This window comes from Chinchilla lanigera, unplaced genomic scaffold (assembly GCF_000276665.1).
Source record: "Chinchilla lanigera isolate Chin_1 unplaced genomic scaffold, ChiLan1.0 scaffold00055, whole genome shotgun sequence".
Classification (NCBI taxonomy): domain Eukaryota; kingdom Metazoa; phylum Chordata; class Mammalia; order Rodentia; family Chinchillidae; genus Chinchilla; species Chinchilla lanigera.
Genome location: NW_004955456.1, coordinates 3,705,026 through 3,721,791, shown reverse-complemented (window position 1 = coordinate 3,721,791; position 16,766 = coordinate 3,705,026). Strand labels below are relative to the sequence as shown.

At 48.9% G+C, this 16,766-nt stretch overlaps 1 protein-coding gene across 12 annotated transcripts in view; it reads left to right on the top strand.

The window, feature by feature from the left end:
- The window catches only part of Ikzf1 (IKAROS family zinc finger 1 (Ikaros)), a 103,804-nt gene continuing 87,038 nt past the window's right edge, over nt 1–16,766 (top strand). For 10 of the 12 annotated variants that reach the window (XM_013520618.1, XM_005396617.2, XM_013520616.1 and 7 more), the window contains exons 1-2: nt 1–77; nt 13,242–13,295. In XM_013520618.1, the coding sequence (XP_013376072.1) occupies nt 13,256–13,295 (40 nt within the window). In that variant the 5' untranslated portion in view covers nt 1–77; nt 13,242–13,255. Of the gene's footprint in view, nt 78–3,546; nt 3,699–13,238; nt 13,296–16,766 lie in introns of those variants that run through there. The other 2 variants (XM_013520611.1, XM_013520610.1) reach the window with 2 other exon arrangements.

Genomic DNA, 16,766 nt, shown 5'->3' with positions numbered 1-16,766 from the left:
GTCCCCAGCCCGGCGCCCCCGCTGCGCCGCGCCCCGAGGACCCGTCTCGGCGCCCGGAGCGCGACGCACGACGCCACGTGAGTGCTTTAAAATTGACTTTCAGCAGGAAACTTGGGGTCACTGATGGATTTTGCTTTTTAATTTTGAGGGGCAGGAAAGGAAGGGCAGGCCGGGCGGTGGCGTTCGCGGTCCCGGGCCCGGCTGCTCCGGCCGCGCGGAGCGGACAGCGCGGACTCGCCGCCGCCTCCGCCGCTTCGGGCCGGGCCCGCGCCAGGCGGTGCGCCCCGCCGCCCCCGCGAGGACGGCCCCGCTGCAGGTCACCTGTGAACATTTAGACGGGGAAGCGAGCTCCCACAAGTCAGCTGTCATGAAGTCTTTTGCAAAGACTTTGCTTCTGAGATCGAACCCGAGCTTGCTTTCTGCGAAACGGGAATTGTCCCGGCTTTGAAAACTTAGCGACTGTTTTCCTCGTAGCCTGCTGGGCGCTGGGGTGCTGAAAGCGACTCAGGAAAACCCTCCGTAAGGAGGAGGGATCCGGTCGCTTGCGGGTCACCTGAAATGTAGTTTTACAATTCGTGGAGCGTCCCTGATGCTCCCTAAGGAATCTCCTGAGCTTTCTAACTTAGAGGCACAAATTCTCCTCCGGTGACCAACACCCCAGAAGAGCTGATCCTGTGCAGCTTTCAAGTGCAGTTGCCCTTCCTAGAGCTGGAGCCCACCCAGCGGGAATTTTACTGCGGGGCTTTGCCCCGACCCACCCGCGAATACTTCCCCTCGCTGCTGCAGTGCATTTCAGTCTTGAGGTACCTTGTTTTAAATTTCCGGAGACAAAATGGTGCTGGAGAAATATGACCTTACTACTCATATCAACTTCTATCAAAAGTGGAAATTTTAAGGAAATAAAAAATATACCTAACATGGTGAAGATTTTGACTTCCATAGAAATTCAAATGATTTTCAGGGTTGGTTGATTTTGGTTCTGATTCGAAAACGGAGGGAGAGAAATGCCCAGGTCTTCTCGATTTTCTTTGTTGGAAGATGTTTGGTGGATGAGGTTAATTAGATCCATCTCTTAGGTGGGAATTTTAAAAGTAACACTCAGTATTATTTATATTAGCATGCATCAGAATTGTTTCAGTGACACATCGGATTATTTGCTACGTGGCTTCAAATTTAAACAGGGATAAATGTTCCTGGCAGGGAGATTCCCCAGGTCACCCTGGTATCTGCTACTGTGCAGAAAATATTACAGAAATAACTTTATCCATACATATAGAGATGATGTCACATTTCAAAACCCGTGCCATCGGGTTTGATAGAATCTGTTCAATTTCAAAGTTTCCTATGAATATACATGGTCATACCCTTTTGACGAGTGGACGACCAAAATACCTCACTGCGTTCAGTGGTCTTGTTTTCCTCTCCATTTGTGCAGTGGTGATAGTTGAGGGCTGGAGCTCAGAGCTCCTGGCTGCTTGTGTGATCTGCCAGTTTTACTTTATGCTACATCTGGGAAACTGCTTTGCTCCCCGCTCAGGAGCATCAGAGTCATAGCCCATCGTCGGGACCTCTCGGGAGACCCTGGGATGTGTGTGAAACTGGGTGTGTTGTGTCTGACTCTTGAGAAGTTTGAGCATGATCTCCTAAAGAGAAAGCAAACTGTGGCTGCACTCAGCTCCTTTGTTGAAATATTAAGATCACAGTGAGTTTATTGGCTAATATATCTCAAGTCCTGCAGGACCTTTGGCCACATTTTCTTTACTTCACCAGAAACTTAGTGTGGGGATGGTGGTATTTGGTTGAGGAATTTATTTCCCCATTAATTTGTATACGTGTGACTCACATTTGGTTAATGGAGTAGCATATTGTCAGTGTAAGTGCCAAACCTTTTGGAGCTTGAGAGGATCCTATATTTTAAGATTTACCTGCTTTGATATAGACAGCAAACCAAGGCATGGCATGTATACACACACAGGGCATGCACCCAGCGAGCAGCAAGACAGAGAGGAAGGCGGCGTGGAGCAGAGTTTTAACATCCAGCAAACCTGACCCGAGTAATGAAGCTCCTTTTTTTTTTTTTTCTTTACCTTTTATTACAACAAAAGGGATTTCTTTATTTATAGGGGTGAGTTGGGCGTGCATGAAGTGAGTATTGTGTTTGCCTAAGTTTTCATCTGCATGTGACATAACTGCAGCTCTGCAAGAATGTATCAGGGCTGGCACCCTTAGGTGGTGTTGTTTTCCTCTCTGGTCTCTGGAATTATGACACAATTCCACTCTGAAATAAACATTGGTTCTTATCCTAGACTAAGGGAGATTTATGGAAGTGGATCCAGCTCACAGAGAGCAAAGCAAGAGCCACTGGAGTTCTCTGGAAACCCACGGCTTCTGCTACCTTATTTCTAAGCCTGGGAGGTGTTTTGGGGACTCTGTGGTTTCTGCTTTCAGCCAGAGCTGCTGCCGTGCCTGCCTGGCTTCTCACAGCCTCCCTTTCTGAGGTCCCCAAACCCCGAGCACAGAGACTTCAGAGCTCCTCATTTCCTGTGTGCGTTGTGTACTCCATTTCACTGGGACAACACGAGCTGTAAAAGCAACAAGTGACCCATCCTTAGGCGTACACAAGAGGAGACGCAGGAATCCATTTCGCATCTTGAAAGAGATGGTTCGACTTTGCTCAGAAATGGCACGTGCGTGCTTTTATGCAGATCTTAAAAACGTTGAGTTGCAAAAGATCCCCATTAATCCCTCCTCCCTGCACACATGTTCTTAAAATTCAGCCAGGAAGAACGGGGTACTCATGGCCCCCCAGCCCTAACTATAGCAACAGCAACAAAGCTGCTGCACCTGTGGCTTTGGTTAAATGTGACTCCCATGTCCTGCACGGGGAACGTGGCTTCCTCGGATTTCTTTAAACGGCTCCGTACCTCCGATTTCTGCTCCATCTCCCTCCACCTGTGTCCTTGTGCCTAGATTTTCGGTGCCATGGCTTTGCTCTTGTTTGACGCAGTGACACAGCTCCTGGGGTTTGAGGGTATTGTAACAAACATTTTTAATACCTGATGAGACAACGCATATTACACGTAAGATGTGGAAGCTCTGCAGAAAGTTTCCCCGCCAAGGAGCGGGTGCCTGAGCCTGTTAGGGGGCTCATGGTGGTTATTCCTAAGGAAGCAACGGGAGGGAGACCGAGACCTAATCTGCAGATCACTGGCAACATGTGTCAGCTGACATTTTCCGTTTCTCCTGTTTGACTGTGATAAATATGTGGATGCCTGAGTGGCTTCACCCAACCACCTGGTGACCCACTAAAAAATGCTGCAAACCCCAGGTTCCAGGTGTGGAGCCAGGTTTGTCCTCTCCATGCTGGGGCCGGTCTTTCCTCCGCATGGCCAGTGTCTGCCTTTGGGGAGCTCTCCAGTCCTGAGGGCTAACGCTCCCCTCTCCGGGGCCAGCCTGACAAATCAGAGGTCCAGATAATTTCTGAACTCAGTCTTGGTTGAGACAGGAAGCAGACTCCCTTCCTGTGTGTGTTTTCCTGAGAGAAAACCAGCTTCCCTCCTTTGCATATACGGGCGACACCGGGGCCCACCTTCCTCTGTGCCCAGGGGAAGGCGAAGACGCAGGCAGCGGGACCCCTGAGGAGCAGGAGCCCACGGGAGCCCACACCCCACCACCCAGGGTCACTCGCTCGCTCGCAGGTGCGTTGGTCACAGAGGGACTCGGAGCGGCTGAGGGGCTCAGGGCCAGACACAGGTGGCGAGGGCAGCTTCACTTGGCTGGGGGGAACCCATAGGGATCTGCACCGTGCTTATGTAGTCGGAGCGGCCCCAGAGTCTGTCCCTGTCCGCTGAGGTGCTCCTGCGGGGCGGCCTGCACCCAGAGTGCCTCTCTGATGCCACCCCAGCCAGCCACCTTGGGTGCCGAGAGCATCACTGGCTCAGTCCGCACCTTCTGCTTTCGGGGTGGGCCCTGCTCCTCCTCCCTGTGGCTGGTGCTGGGGCTACGGCTTAACGGATTGCTTCAAATGGGTCCTAATTAGTGCCAGGAGGCTCTCTTCATACTTTCTCATTGAAGTGTGCAGCGATTGATTTTTCTTCAGCGAGCAGCTCACCACTACTCACTTCCCGCCATCCCTCCCTGAAGCTGGACGTAATTGGTGGGTGGTTCGGGGTGATGGACAGCAGGGAGCATGACGGGGACTCAGCCGTCCTGGCCAGCCGGCTGGCTGTCTTGCTGTGCTCTTTCCTGTCCTGTCCTGTCTTTCCGTCCTCTCTCTTCCTCAGTTCCTTCTTGTCATATGTAGGGTTTGTGGACAGTTGAAACAACTCAAAACTGCATAAAGTGTTTCTGAAAAGCCTTCTATAGATTGAAATGCCTGTACTCTGTTTCTGAGGTCACACAGTCAATCACACCTACACTTTATGGCATTTTCTGTTAGTTTGAAACTGTTTGAAATGAACAGTATGGTTTAGATTAGAAGCCCCACCCCATAGTGAGGAGAATTCAACCCAGGGCCTTTGAACTGAGCTGTGATCCTACTCCTTTTTAAACATTTCTTATTTTGGGTTAGGGTCTCACTAAGTTCTTGTATTGCCCAGGCTGAACTTGAACTGTGAACCTCCTGCCTCAGCCTCCCAGCATGCTGAGACTACAGGCCACTGCCATCATGCCTGGTTGGTCTGAATTGAAGTCTTTTGCCAGAGCTAGAAGTCTGCTACAAATACTGGCTGGCCAGGTTTTGATGATTTTTTTGTTTTGTTTTTGTTTTATATCACATTTTCACTGGCAAATTTAGAGCAAATGATATTCCACAAAAGATATTTCCCTAGACCTCATGGGAAAATGTTGAATTTAGAATCTTTAGGAGAAATGAAAATGAGGAATTGACCTTTTGTGAGCTCACTCCGGAGCCGTTCTGAAAAGTGCTCCAGAGCTTTTAAGGGAACCCAGAGAGAGAGCCATTGACCCCCTAGGGCGAGCCCCACTTTCAGCTGAAAAAGTGACCTTTCCCTCCTTGTTGTTCTGAGTTTTGTGTAGGGCAGAAAATAAATCCAAGTGACATCCAAACAGATTCAGTGTAAAACACTGATGAACGTAACTTCATTAAATGACAACCAACCGCTAATTATCTCAGGTCCCTAAAGATAAGGTGGTTAATTACCATTGAAAAAATGCTTTGGAAATTTCTTGTGCTTTTTCCATAATGAGTGTGTTCCCGCTCCACAATAAGGTTGTGTATGTTTGCCTGAATTTAAAGAATTTTCACATTAATTAAGAGCAGACAGGGCTTTTGTAAAAAAAATGCGATTTGCTTAAAATGAGCACTTCTGAAAAGATGGGAAATCAGTCATTTCGGTTTACTTAAGGGCTGCAGCCATGTCTCTCTGTGTTTATAGCGAACTGTCCCATGCCGTCTGGGTCTCAGTTGAGTAGAGATTTTCTGCCAGATCGTAGACACGGATTTTTGTCGTCGGGCACATGAACAGGTGGGGAGGTTTAACTCGTGACCCCCACACCTCCCCACATCCAGGCTCTGCACAGAACTTCACAGAGTCTGCCCAGAAAGTCCCGGTCGGGCTGGCACCCACGTTCCCCTTGGCCTGGCTCGTGGTCCATGGGGCCGCATGAGCACCCCGAGGCCTCCTCCAGACTTGGGTCCAAGGAAGCCTCCCTGAGCGCTCTGCCCTTTGTGAGATAAAGTGAGAACCTGAACCTTTCCTGTGGCCCAATCCAACTGCAAAGCCAGTGCAGGTGATCAAGGACACTCTGGTGTCGGGAGGGGGCTTGTGGACCGTCAGTCATTTATTCGCCGTCCCTCTGGCTTCCCCTGGAGCGCTTGCTGGGAGTTGGGGTGAGCAGGACAAATGCCCACAGAGCAGAAGCCATGAGGAGACCAAGCCTGGATGTAAGGAACTGAATTTTTTGTTGAATCCACATTCTGCATACTGTGAGCATAGTTTTATAATGTGAAATAAACCCATTTTTAATAGTTCTTATGTAAAAAGCCATTGCATTTTATTTGATGCTAGTTGGTAGTTTTGTCTTCTAAAAAAGTTTCCACTCTGTCCGTAGAGCCACTCTGACTCGGGGACAGCACCCAGGATGCCCGTGCTTCCTCCTCCTCCCGGAGCAAGGGCTAAGTACTTACCGTACCCAGGGTGGCCAGGGTGCCTTCCACAGTGAGGCCTAAGGGGCAGGTAGTTGGTGTGTATCAGTGAATCCCATACTCTATTTGATTTGGAATACTTTTTCTCTCAGTGTTTATATCTACATTTTGTAGCTCTTGTCTTAGTACTACCTGGATATTGAGGCTATAAGCAAAATGAAAAAAAAAAGTTTATCTCTCTAAGAAAATACCTTTGGGAGCATATCAACTGACCATGACATTTTAATTAATAAAATACATGAGTTTCCAAGCGATGGGATGTTCTCACGAAGAGCTGTATGATTTCACTTCCTTGGGTCTCAGTATAGTTTTTGCCAAAGACCCCTCACACCCGTCTTTCCTTTCATTGACATGAAATGGTCTTGTAGAAACTTCAGTATTACTGATGCATTTTCTTGAAATGTTGTGGGTATATGAATGGATTCTTCTACCAGATACTAGTTTTGACTTTAATTTTAAAATGTCCACATGAAATGATTTACTTGTATGTTAAGATACCTTCCATGCTAAAAGGGCAAGATAAGGTGGCCTGGTCTTTCATACTGTACTACCTTGCTGAGTAAGAGGGTGTTAGTCAATATTGTAACTTCGTATTTATCTCTTCCTAAAAAATGAAAAAAAAAAAAAATACCGGAAAACGTAGGAAACAAAATCTATTCCTGGGTCCCTCTGTCTTACTTTATCATAGTGATTCATAAGCCATCAGCACTTTGAGGATTATCTGTATAAATCACAGTTTTGGGAGCCGTTGTTATGTTTTTAAAGGTATAAGTGTTGTATTTTCTTGTACTTTTTTTTTTTTGCACCTTTCCTGGCCTTGCCTAGACATCTTTCAATATCAGTAAGAGTGCAGGAGAAAATGATTCTAAACTTAGACTTTGTATTTAAGTGTTGAGGTGTGAAAAGCCATTTATATCTGAGGGAAGCTGCGTAGGGAGTTGCCAGCATTGATGGCCCGAATCAGGAGAAGTGCTGTTGTTATTTTGTTGTTTTCTCAGTGTGTATCGGTTTTGAGCCTGTGCCCCTCTCCATGTGTCTGCGAACAGTCTGAGAGCTGACAGTGCCACTGGGCAGACAGGAAGCCTGTCCTCTGCTTACGAGCAGGGGACACCTAAGGGCAGCACAGTCTGAGCATCCTGTGGGAACCTTTGGGGCCACTCAAAATCCAGCTCTGGGGCTGCCACCATAGCAAAAATAGCAAAGAGCACAGAAAACTACGGAGAACTGTTTCCACCCTGACCTTCTCCATTTTTCTTCCTTTCTCAATTTTTTTTTTTTCTTAATTTTTAGTTTTTGGTGTTTTGAAACAGGGTTTCATGATGTAGTCCAGGCTGATCCTGAACTCGTTTTGTACCCTAGGCTAGCCTTGACCTCACAAGGATCCTCCTGCCTCAGCCTCTGAGTGCTGGGATTACAGGCATGCGCCATCATGCCCAACCACGTTCTCTATTTTTAAAACAGTTTTTCTAATACAGCATGGACTGTCTTTCCTTCTGTCTCACTTTGAGACAGGTGGCTCTGTAGTGGCATTTAAAAATACTCTTGTGGTTCTCTGCCTCTGTCTTAGATACCTCTTTACTAAGAAGACTCTCAGGGACAACAAAGTTCAAGATGTATTTTTAAAAGGTTCCCTTGGTTCCCTCTGACCCTTCTTTTTGCATATCGGTTCCTACCGGGGAGCGGGAGGGAGCGGGAGGGAGGGCCCAGCAGCTCCTCTGAGTCCCAGAGGAAAATCTCTGGACTTCTGGGCAGCTCTGCTGGGTGTGGGGGAGGGCTCTGTGCAGGCCAAATTGGATTCCTAACGCTCCATTTTAAATCTTGGTTTTCATTGTGATTTGCACCAGCGATGCTCTGTTGGAATAATCATGAAAACGTGTAGATTGGCAGCTAATTTTTTAAAAATGAAAAGAATCAGCAATGAAATAAGGGTGCTGAGAAGTTTCTATGCTCTCCCAACCTGTTTTGTCAAATTGTGACGCAAGCCGGGAAGGTCTCTTTGACTGCATACAAAGACTGCAGATTGCTTTAGCTTTCTCTTGGAACATTTCCCTTTTTTTAAAAGATACAGTGTAATTCATGGTGATATGATAGATTGGCAAAAATAAAATCTTCCAGTGTGAAGTCGAAAGGACTTGTCCCTCAGCAGGAATAACGCGTTGTATTGAAGAGTTCTGCGACCTAAATCATTAGATTGGAAGCCTGGTCCGTGTCCTCGCCCCAGCCCCACCCTCACTCCCTGCAGAACGCATGATTGGGTATTTAAGGAAATAACCCCAAAGCGACTCAAGTGTAGGAAAGAGGAACATATCTTGGGCGAAGTAAACAGTACTTAGCTACGGGGAGGAAATCTGCCATAAAGTTTTTTCTGACTAGAGTGTCACAAAGAACATGTTTGAGTTCTGGTTGAATACAAGGAGCCTCTCTTTCTCCTTTACCTGTGCGCCGCTGACACTCTGTGACCACAGCACAGAGCGGGAATGTGAGGAGAGGGCGTCTCCATCAGAGGGCACTGCTTCAGACCTCCCGTCTGCTGTGTACGGGACCTACCATGCTGGGCGGACTGCTTCCTGTGCTCCTTGGTTTTCTCACCTGTGAAATGGAAATAATACTGTGGCTCCTTGGCCTTCATTGTGAGGGTTAGAGACATGCCCACAGCCCCGGATGCTGGCTCTGCATTGGGCACTGCAGCAGGCTTTCCAGCAGGACGGCGGATGGAACAGGATGTCTGCGGTCTGGCGGGGTTCACGGTCTGCCTCTTAAGTGCCAGGCGTTCCCAGGTCGCTGAAATAAAGCTGCCCATACTGGTGTCCGCTCCTTTTTTGCCTTTGCTTGGACTCCAGAAATGTGGGTAAATATTGCTGCTCGCAGTTCCCTACCTAGTATCAAAGGAGGGCAAAGACATGTGCTTAAAAAACAAACCCAAAAAGTAATATAAGTCAGTTGTTTACATGTATATGAGAATTGCGCTCTTTATGTCTCGCGCTCTATCTCGCGCTCTGTGTGTGCTGAGGATTGAATACAAGGCCTTCAGCTGAGCTGCTTCGACAGCCCTTTTTATTTTTTTATTTTGGGACAGGGTCTCACTGACCTGTACAGGCTGGGCTCAATCTTGCTATTCTCCTGCCTCAGCCTCCCAGACTCCTGGAATGATAGGCATGTGCCACCATACCTGGCTTTCAGGGAACACGTGTTGAACTGTAGAGTGGCTAACTTCTGCCGAGCCATAGGTCCAATGGCAAGTTTGAAGCCCTTCCTACCTAGCAGACCTGTACTCGCCACACATTTGGGCAGCCTAGAAGGTAGAAAGTTGTGACTCCCACCAGGCATCTGGCTTTTTGTGTTGACTTTGTCTTCCAGACTCAGCTTGTGAGAAGCTGTGAGCACTGTCCTTGGAGGGCAGGAAGGAGGTGCTGAGGTCTCCATGCTGGCCAGGCCCTGGTGAGCCCTTGCCTGGCCGCGTGGGTGACAAGGGGATGCTCCGAGGAAGCCAGCCAGAGCCCAGGGTTAGGTGCAGCTCTCCCCGGCCCAGCCAGGGTCTGCCAGGCCCTCTATGAAGGAGGCAAGGCCTGGTGCGGGAGACCACTTCCGGAAAGGGCCCGGGTCCTCTGGGAGGCTCTAGGGGTCTGCACAGGGTGGAAGCCTTCCTGGTCCCAAGGAAGGGAGCCCCGTGCTGCGTGCCAGCCTGGCTGGCGCTCCAAGTTCTTCTGCCCCTGTTTGCAGAGTCCGTGGTGTGTGAGTCCTTTGAACTGAGACGGGGAAAGTGGGGCCTCCCTTCCTGTCCCCGTCCCCGTCCCCGTGTGAGCAGCAGGAGGAGGGGATGTGCAGAAGCGGGGCTGGGGGCGGGGCGCAGAGGTGAGAGATGTGGAGCGGAGGGCAGGTGGAGGGGGGGCAGGAGGGAGACGCAGGGAGCGGAGGGACAGCGGTGATGACAGCGTCCTCCTCGCCCCAGGGCCCGGTCCCTCTGGCCTGCACCTATCTTTGCATCTATTTCCCCCCGAGCCAGATTGAGAACGGCTCGCTCCAGAGAAACAATAAAAGCATTCATGTTTATAAGAGCCACGCAGGCGGAAGTGAGTTCCCTCTCACTGCTGCTTTCTGCTGTGGCTTCGCTCGGCTCTTGCCTGAGATGGTTCGGGTTTCCCTACAAAGCAGAAAATCACAGTTCGGGGGCTGGATATTTAGCTCAGCAGCGCAGTGCCTGCCTAGCAAGTGTGAGGTCGTGAGTTCAGTTCCTGGTACTGGAAAAAAAAATCATGGTCTGCCCCTGTGAAGTGTGAAATCCTCGTTCCTTCTGCCCCTCCCCTTGCAGACCTACTGACTGTGAGCTTTCGTTTTGGTGGAAGTTTGGGAAACACAGCATTCATTGCTTTGCGGCTTAAGTCCTTCCACTGAGCACAGGCTTCTTTTGGCCGAAACCCTGGCAAGGTAGAATTGCACAACTTTAGGGCCCTCTGTGTCACCTCCCTGGGGAAGAGGGGCTGTGTGGGTGAAGTGGACGCAGACCTCGTGGATGCCAGGCTGGGGTGAGCCTTACGGGCCCTTCAGGGCATACTGGGTGCCGTTTGATAAGCTGCATCTCAGGAGAGGCCAGATTTCCTTCCCTTTGGCCATAGGCTGTGGAATTCACAGGGCTCCATGAAACTGAATTTTCGGGCACAGGAATTATTGAGTTTCACAACGATGGGACTGGAGCCCCTGCGGGCAGACACCCTGGGCAGCCGCACCGGTCACAAGCCCAGGAAGCCTCCGAAAATGTGTGTGAACACTGAAGTGAGGCCGCTTGTGTCACCAGAGAGCACCTGTCAGGGCGGTTGGTGGCCTTGCGCTGCTCAGTGACAGTGCAGCGGCCCACACGCGTGGAGGCAGAGCTCCCAGCCTCCTGCAGGGCACACCTGTCCCCGTGGGCTCCCCCGGACTCTTTCCAGGGTGCTGTGGCCTCGTGGCCCCTCTCTCCCAGGCCGTCCAAGGGCACCTGGATCCCTTTGTGGAATGATGGCCTGGGTCAGGGGCTCCACAGCGGACAAGGGACCAGCCAGGGCCACATCTTGAGGATTCCGGTCTGGACGAGGTCTGCACATCAGGTACATGGAGCTTGCTGTCCATCAGTCCCCTGCCCTCCGTTTGCAGGTGTTTGCATCCACCAGCCCGTCCTTAGGATACATATCCTCCATTTAGTTGGAACAAACTTGAGTACGCAGTACTGGAGTAAATAAATCAACGGAGTGTTTCATCACCATTGAAATCATAATGGTAGACCTGGCGTGGTGGTGCACACCTGTAATCCCAGCACTCGGGAGGCTGAGGCAGGAGGATCATTGCGAGTACCAGACCAGCCTGGGCTACAAAGTGAGCTCAAGGCCAGCCTGCTATGAACTGCATAGCGAGACCTCATCTCAAAAAGACAAAAAAAAAAAAAGAAATCATAATGGTGACCTGTGTCTTGGAACAAAAAGATACATAGCATAAATGAAAGACTCATTTGAAACAGTATGTTGGAATGTGTTTAGTGTCATATTTTTGTAAAAAGCACAGAAACACATAGAAAAAAGATTATTTCTCACTGCATATTGCAGACATCACTTACTTTTTAAAAAAGCTGTGAAGACTCTTATTCATGGAGCAGGAAGTTCAAAGCCAGCATTACAAAAATTTGGCACTGAAGTCAGCGTTCAGCAAGATTTGAACTCTGTACACTTCACAGCCAGCACGGGGAGTTTCAGGACATGTTAGAGCAGGCTGGAGAGGTCTGACGTGACAGACTGCACTCAGCGCGGGAGACTGGAGATGAGTTCTCAGTTCTCATCCAAGCGCTGCTCGGTGAGCACAGAGGCAGGAGTTGCATACATATGTATATTGTACATTGTATGTATACAAATGCGCATTGTCATGGTATATTGTTGCACACGTATCTACACTGCCCACAGTTTTTAGCCTAATGGGAAGGGATGGTCCCCGAATCCTCTGAGTTTCGAGGTCTCAGCTCGTATCTACACTTCTGGGCTGTGACGACGGGGTCTTGGGGGGCAAAGGGACCTGTGTAGGCTGAACGCACGGCCTCAGTCTGCCAGCTGGTGAAGCCCTCCTCGGTTTTGTCTGGCAGAGCGCAGGGCAAGCGGGTGTCGCCGAGGTCCCCTTCTGCTCACTGCAGATTTCTCCACCCCGGGGCTGCCCAGCACCGTGTACTGTGGGCACGTGAGACTCGTGGGCCAGCAGCCCGGAGGCAAAGCACAGCTCTCTGGGCCTCTCTCCCGCGGACACCGGGTCCCTCCTTGTGCCTGCAGCAGCTCTTGGGACTTCCGTGGAGCACTCGCTGTGTGTGGCCACGGACGGCAGCATCTTCGAAGTGGTGCCTCTAAGTCTAAAGCAACCGAGGAGCCGGCGTCGCCATCCAGGCGGGGGCTGCGGGCCTCCCTCAGGCTGGCTGTGCTGCCTGCGTGAGCGCGCCTTCTCCCCACTAGCGAGGGCCGGGCTGAGCGAGAGTGAGGGACAGGAGCAGAAGCCCGCGTCGCCCGTCTGCCAGCTGGAGGTGTATTCATTATTGATGGAGGTAGGGTAGTGCAGTCGCTGCTCAGATATGCAGCCCTGCCTGGGTAAATGAGACATTCTTCAGCAAATTGCTTCGTTTTTTGATTGCTGATTGTACGCGTGTCACCAAGCTGACTCAAGGTTCATCGATGCATGCTCAGTAAATTAGAAAGAACATAACTATGGATCAGCCAAGAGAATGAATTCTGTGCCTACAATGACCCAGGGCCATTTAATTTTCTGCTTAATTTTGTTGCAGTCAGTTTGCATTTTGGGTTATTATGCAGTAGGAAATTAACAATAAATAACAAATTTGGTCCTCCTGTGCTTGTAATGATATTTTTATAAATCTTTGTAATGCTGTTTTTAAAAGGATCAAGGTCTGTGCCAGTCTGATACCCCAGCAAGTATGGTGCGAGGAGGGAAACGCATTATTCTTGCTAGATAACCTTGTTGTTAAATAGCATAGGGGTTCTTTATGTCTCTCTCTCTCTCTCATATCTTATTAGTATTTTTGCTTTAAACTAAAATCCTTTCCTCTCTTTCTCAGGTAACCTGAGGACAATGGATGCGGATGAGGGTCAAGACATGTCCCAAGTCTCAGGTGAGACCTTTGAGATAGCTGTGTGGCCGCAGCCGGGGTGCCTGTGCCGTGGAGAGGGAAGGGGCTCCCCACGAAGGGCCGAGACCAAGGTGGGCCCTCGGGACTGTCCCTTCGCTTCTCACAGGTGACCCCAGCGGAGAACCTGACCCAAAAAAACTCCAAAAAGAAGTTGATTTTGATGTTAGAAGTGAGAGTGGATCAGTTGGAAAGGATAAGTGCGTGTTACACTTTCTGAGACAGCAGTGGCAAACTGGTCACCCTAGAATCCAGGCACATACCAAAAAAAAAAAAAAAAAAATCTAAACAATGGAAAGAGAAAGAGACAAGCCGAGCAAGAGAGAGGAGGAAGGAGCTCACAAAATGTAGTTGTAGGACCAGCTCAGAATATTGGGCATTTGATAAGTATAGACGCTGCGTGGCTTCCCATTACATGTGCATTTGTCCAGCTGTACTGGACAATGAGCTTCTCATAATGAGCTGTGCTGGAAGTGGAGAACCACTGCTCAGAGGAGCCTGGGGTGGGCCACAGGCTGTCCCATTGGACGGTGCTGATGAAGGCTGCCGGCCGTCCTCCTGGGACCTGCATGGTAGCCATGTGCCAGGGCCTTGGAGTCCACTGCTGTCTGAGCCTAGAGCCTGACAGTTCTGCAAGCAATAATACCTTCTTTGAGGCAGGTGTTAGAGTCTTGCAGAGTATCACCAACCCCAAGAGACTGACATCTGTGTGACCCACGGGTCCCCGGCTGAGCCGCCCTCTCAGGTTTGGAAGTGTTTATTGAATCCTGGACTTTGGTCGCAGTCAGCGGCCGTGACAGTGATTTGCAGGACTTGGAGATAGCTATTCCCTAGAGAGTGGCAGGAGGGGGTACCCGAGGTCCATCCAACGGGAGCGGGTGTGCAGCAACCCGCGGCACCTCCTCCTTCACTCAGGCAGCTGCCCCTTTCCTTCGGACATAACCTCGAGGAGCAAAGAACAAGCAAAAAGCCAGTTTTTAAAAGGTATATGCAAGTGCTTCAGGTACTCTTGGGACAAGTGACAGTTGGTCCACAGGTCTGGCGGTGTCTATACAAGCTGAATATATGTATGTTTTACAAGAAAACAACTTCCTGTCCTACAGTGAAGGGACTTCGCATTCCACAAAGTAGCAGCCCCACATTCTACAGTGTAGTGACTTCCTATTCTACAGTGCAGCATTATTTGAATTTACCTCAGACGGCCACAAGTGCACCAAGTATCATCTCCTTGAGTGTGGTTTTTAACACCTAAAAATTATGTTGCATCTGTACACAGATCTCAAGAAATGAGGAGGATATGAATGTGCAAGGTTGGGAAGAAGTCTGAAATATTTGTGAAAGTGAAAAAGCATGAAAAGTATGGCCCCCTTCTTTAAAAAGAAAACACATTACACACACACACACACACACACACACGTGCATTTTCTATATGCTTACCTTTCTGTTTGGGAAAAGTCTGAAATGGTGGCTATTAACCTGGAAGGAAGACAGTGAGTTAGGAAGGAGGACCAGGAGGAGATTTTGCATTGATCGTGCACTTTGCAGCATTCTTTGAATTTATTTCCATTAAGCACGTACTTCACATCTTAAATGAAAGCACAACAGCTGAAACCGAGTTAAATGAAAAGCCAGAGAAGCTTAACACATTAGAACCTCACACTGGGCTTCCTCAGCCTCTCCCTGAGGCCTAAAGAACTGGGTCTGGTCACCTTGGAGAGGTGAGGGAACGGCCTCGGACCTCGTCCACTGGGTTTGAGTCCTGTAACTGGGTATAATTCAAGTATCACAAAACTGAGATGTTAAAAAAAAAGAACCTCTGACCCTAATGGAGAATCTCTTCCCAAAACACCACCGAAATGAAGTTGATTTTGGTGTTAGACCTGAGAGCGGATCCATTGGAAAGGAGAAGTATAGATTATATTTTTTGGGAAAACAATGGCAAATCGGTCCACCCTAGAATCCAAGCACATAAAAAAAAAAAAAAAAATAAAGATATGTAAAGGATAGAAAGGGAAAGGGAAAAGAGCCCCTTTCGTTGCTTCTGCTTTTCCTTGTTGTGTTCACAGTGGGTATTTTATGCATGCAAAGGAAATGAGACCACCTTGGTCCACACAGGTGGCTCCATAGTGCAATCAACAGCACACTGGGCCTCTAACGTGAAAAACCTAGCGGCCAGAGATGGAACCAGCCTACATGTCCATCTGCGGGGGAATGGAGGAAGAAATGTGAGATGCCCACCCAATGGAATCCCACTCAGTGCTGGAAAAGGACAGAGTCCTACCGTTTGGGACAGCAGGGGTAGACCTGGAGACAGGGTAGTAAGTGAAGTGAGGCACGCACAGAAAGCCAAGTATAGTGTGTACACTCGTGTGGAAGCTACAGCTTTGACTTCACAGACACTGAGAGTGGAATGGTGGTGGTCAAGGCTGGGAGAGGGAGAGAGGAGATGGTGATGAACATGTAAAGGTTACCATGAGGCAAGAGGAACAATGTCTGGTGTTCCGTGCTCTGTGAGGTGACTGGAGTTGACAGCATTGCATTGCAGACCTCAAAATAGGTAGAAGAGAAGATTTTAATGCACTAATCATAAAGAAATGACAGAGTTAAGGCAATGGATGTACCAGTTACACAGATTCCATCACTAACCATTGTATGCATGAATTGTGGTGTCCCATGTACATATGTAAATGCACTACATTTTAATAAAATAAAAACATTCCTGAGTACTTTGGCCTAGAGAGCCATCTCTGAAATATTTCCTGCGAGTACAGTGTCAGTCAATGGCACTTTTGGGAGGCAGAGGCAGGAGGATCACAAGTCCAAGTCCTTTCAGAGCAGCTTAGCAAGACCCTGTCTCAAAATGAAAAATAAAAATAAGGGGCTGTGGATGTAGCTCAGTGGGTTTGATCCCCGGTACTGGTAAAGAAGAAAAGAAAGGTTGATCAGTATTCTGAGCTCACATCTTGCTAACAAAGCTAAGGAAAACCTCAATTTCGTCTGATGGTTTCTTGTTCTTCACGTTATGCTAAGTACTCCTTTGGGGCTCTTTTGTCTAAAGGATAAAGTAGCTGAGACAGGGCGGGAATGGAGGGAGCCTCCTGTACAGATTTCCTGAGAAAGGGGCCCCCTTTGCTGTTTGAAGAGATTGGGTCTGAACTGCGGTTTGTGTGCCCTTAGCAAAGGAGTTACATTTCCAAAGCACGGTCTGGGCTTTCGATCCCCGTGGTGCCTCACACACTCCGGGTGGGACTAAAGCAGGGAGTGCTGCCACTCTTCCGAAAGGGTCGGGGCTGTGTCTTCATCGTCTCCAGATTTGGTGGATGCTTCTACAATAAAACTAATATTTTTTGTTTCTAAAATTGGAGGAAATGGTAGTTATGGTGTAAATATGTATTTTTAGGAGTTCACATTTTTTGTAACCTGAGGAATATATTACAGAATAATCTTTTTTTTTTT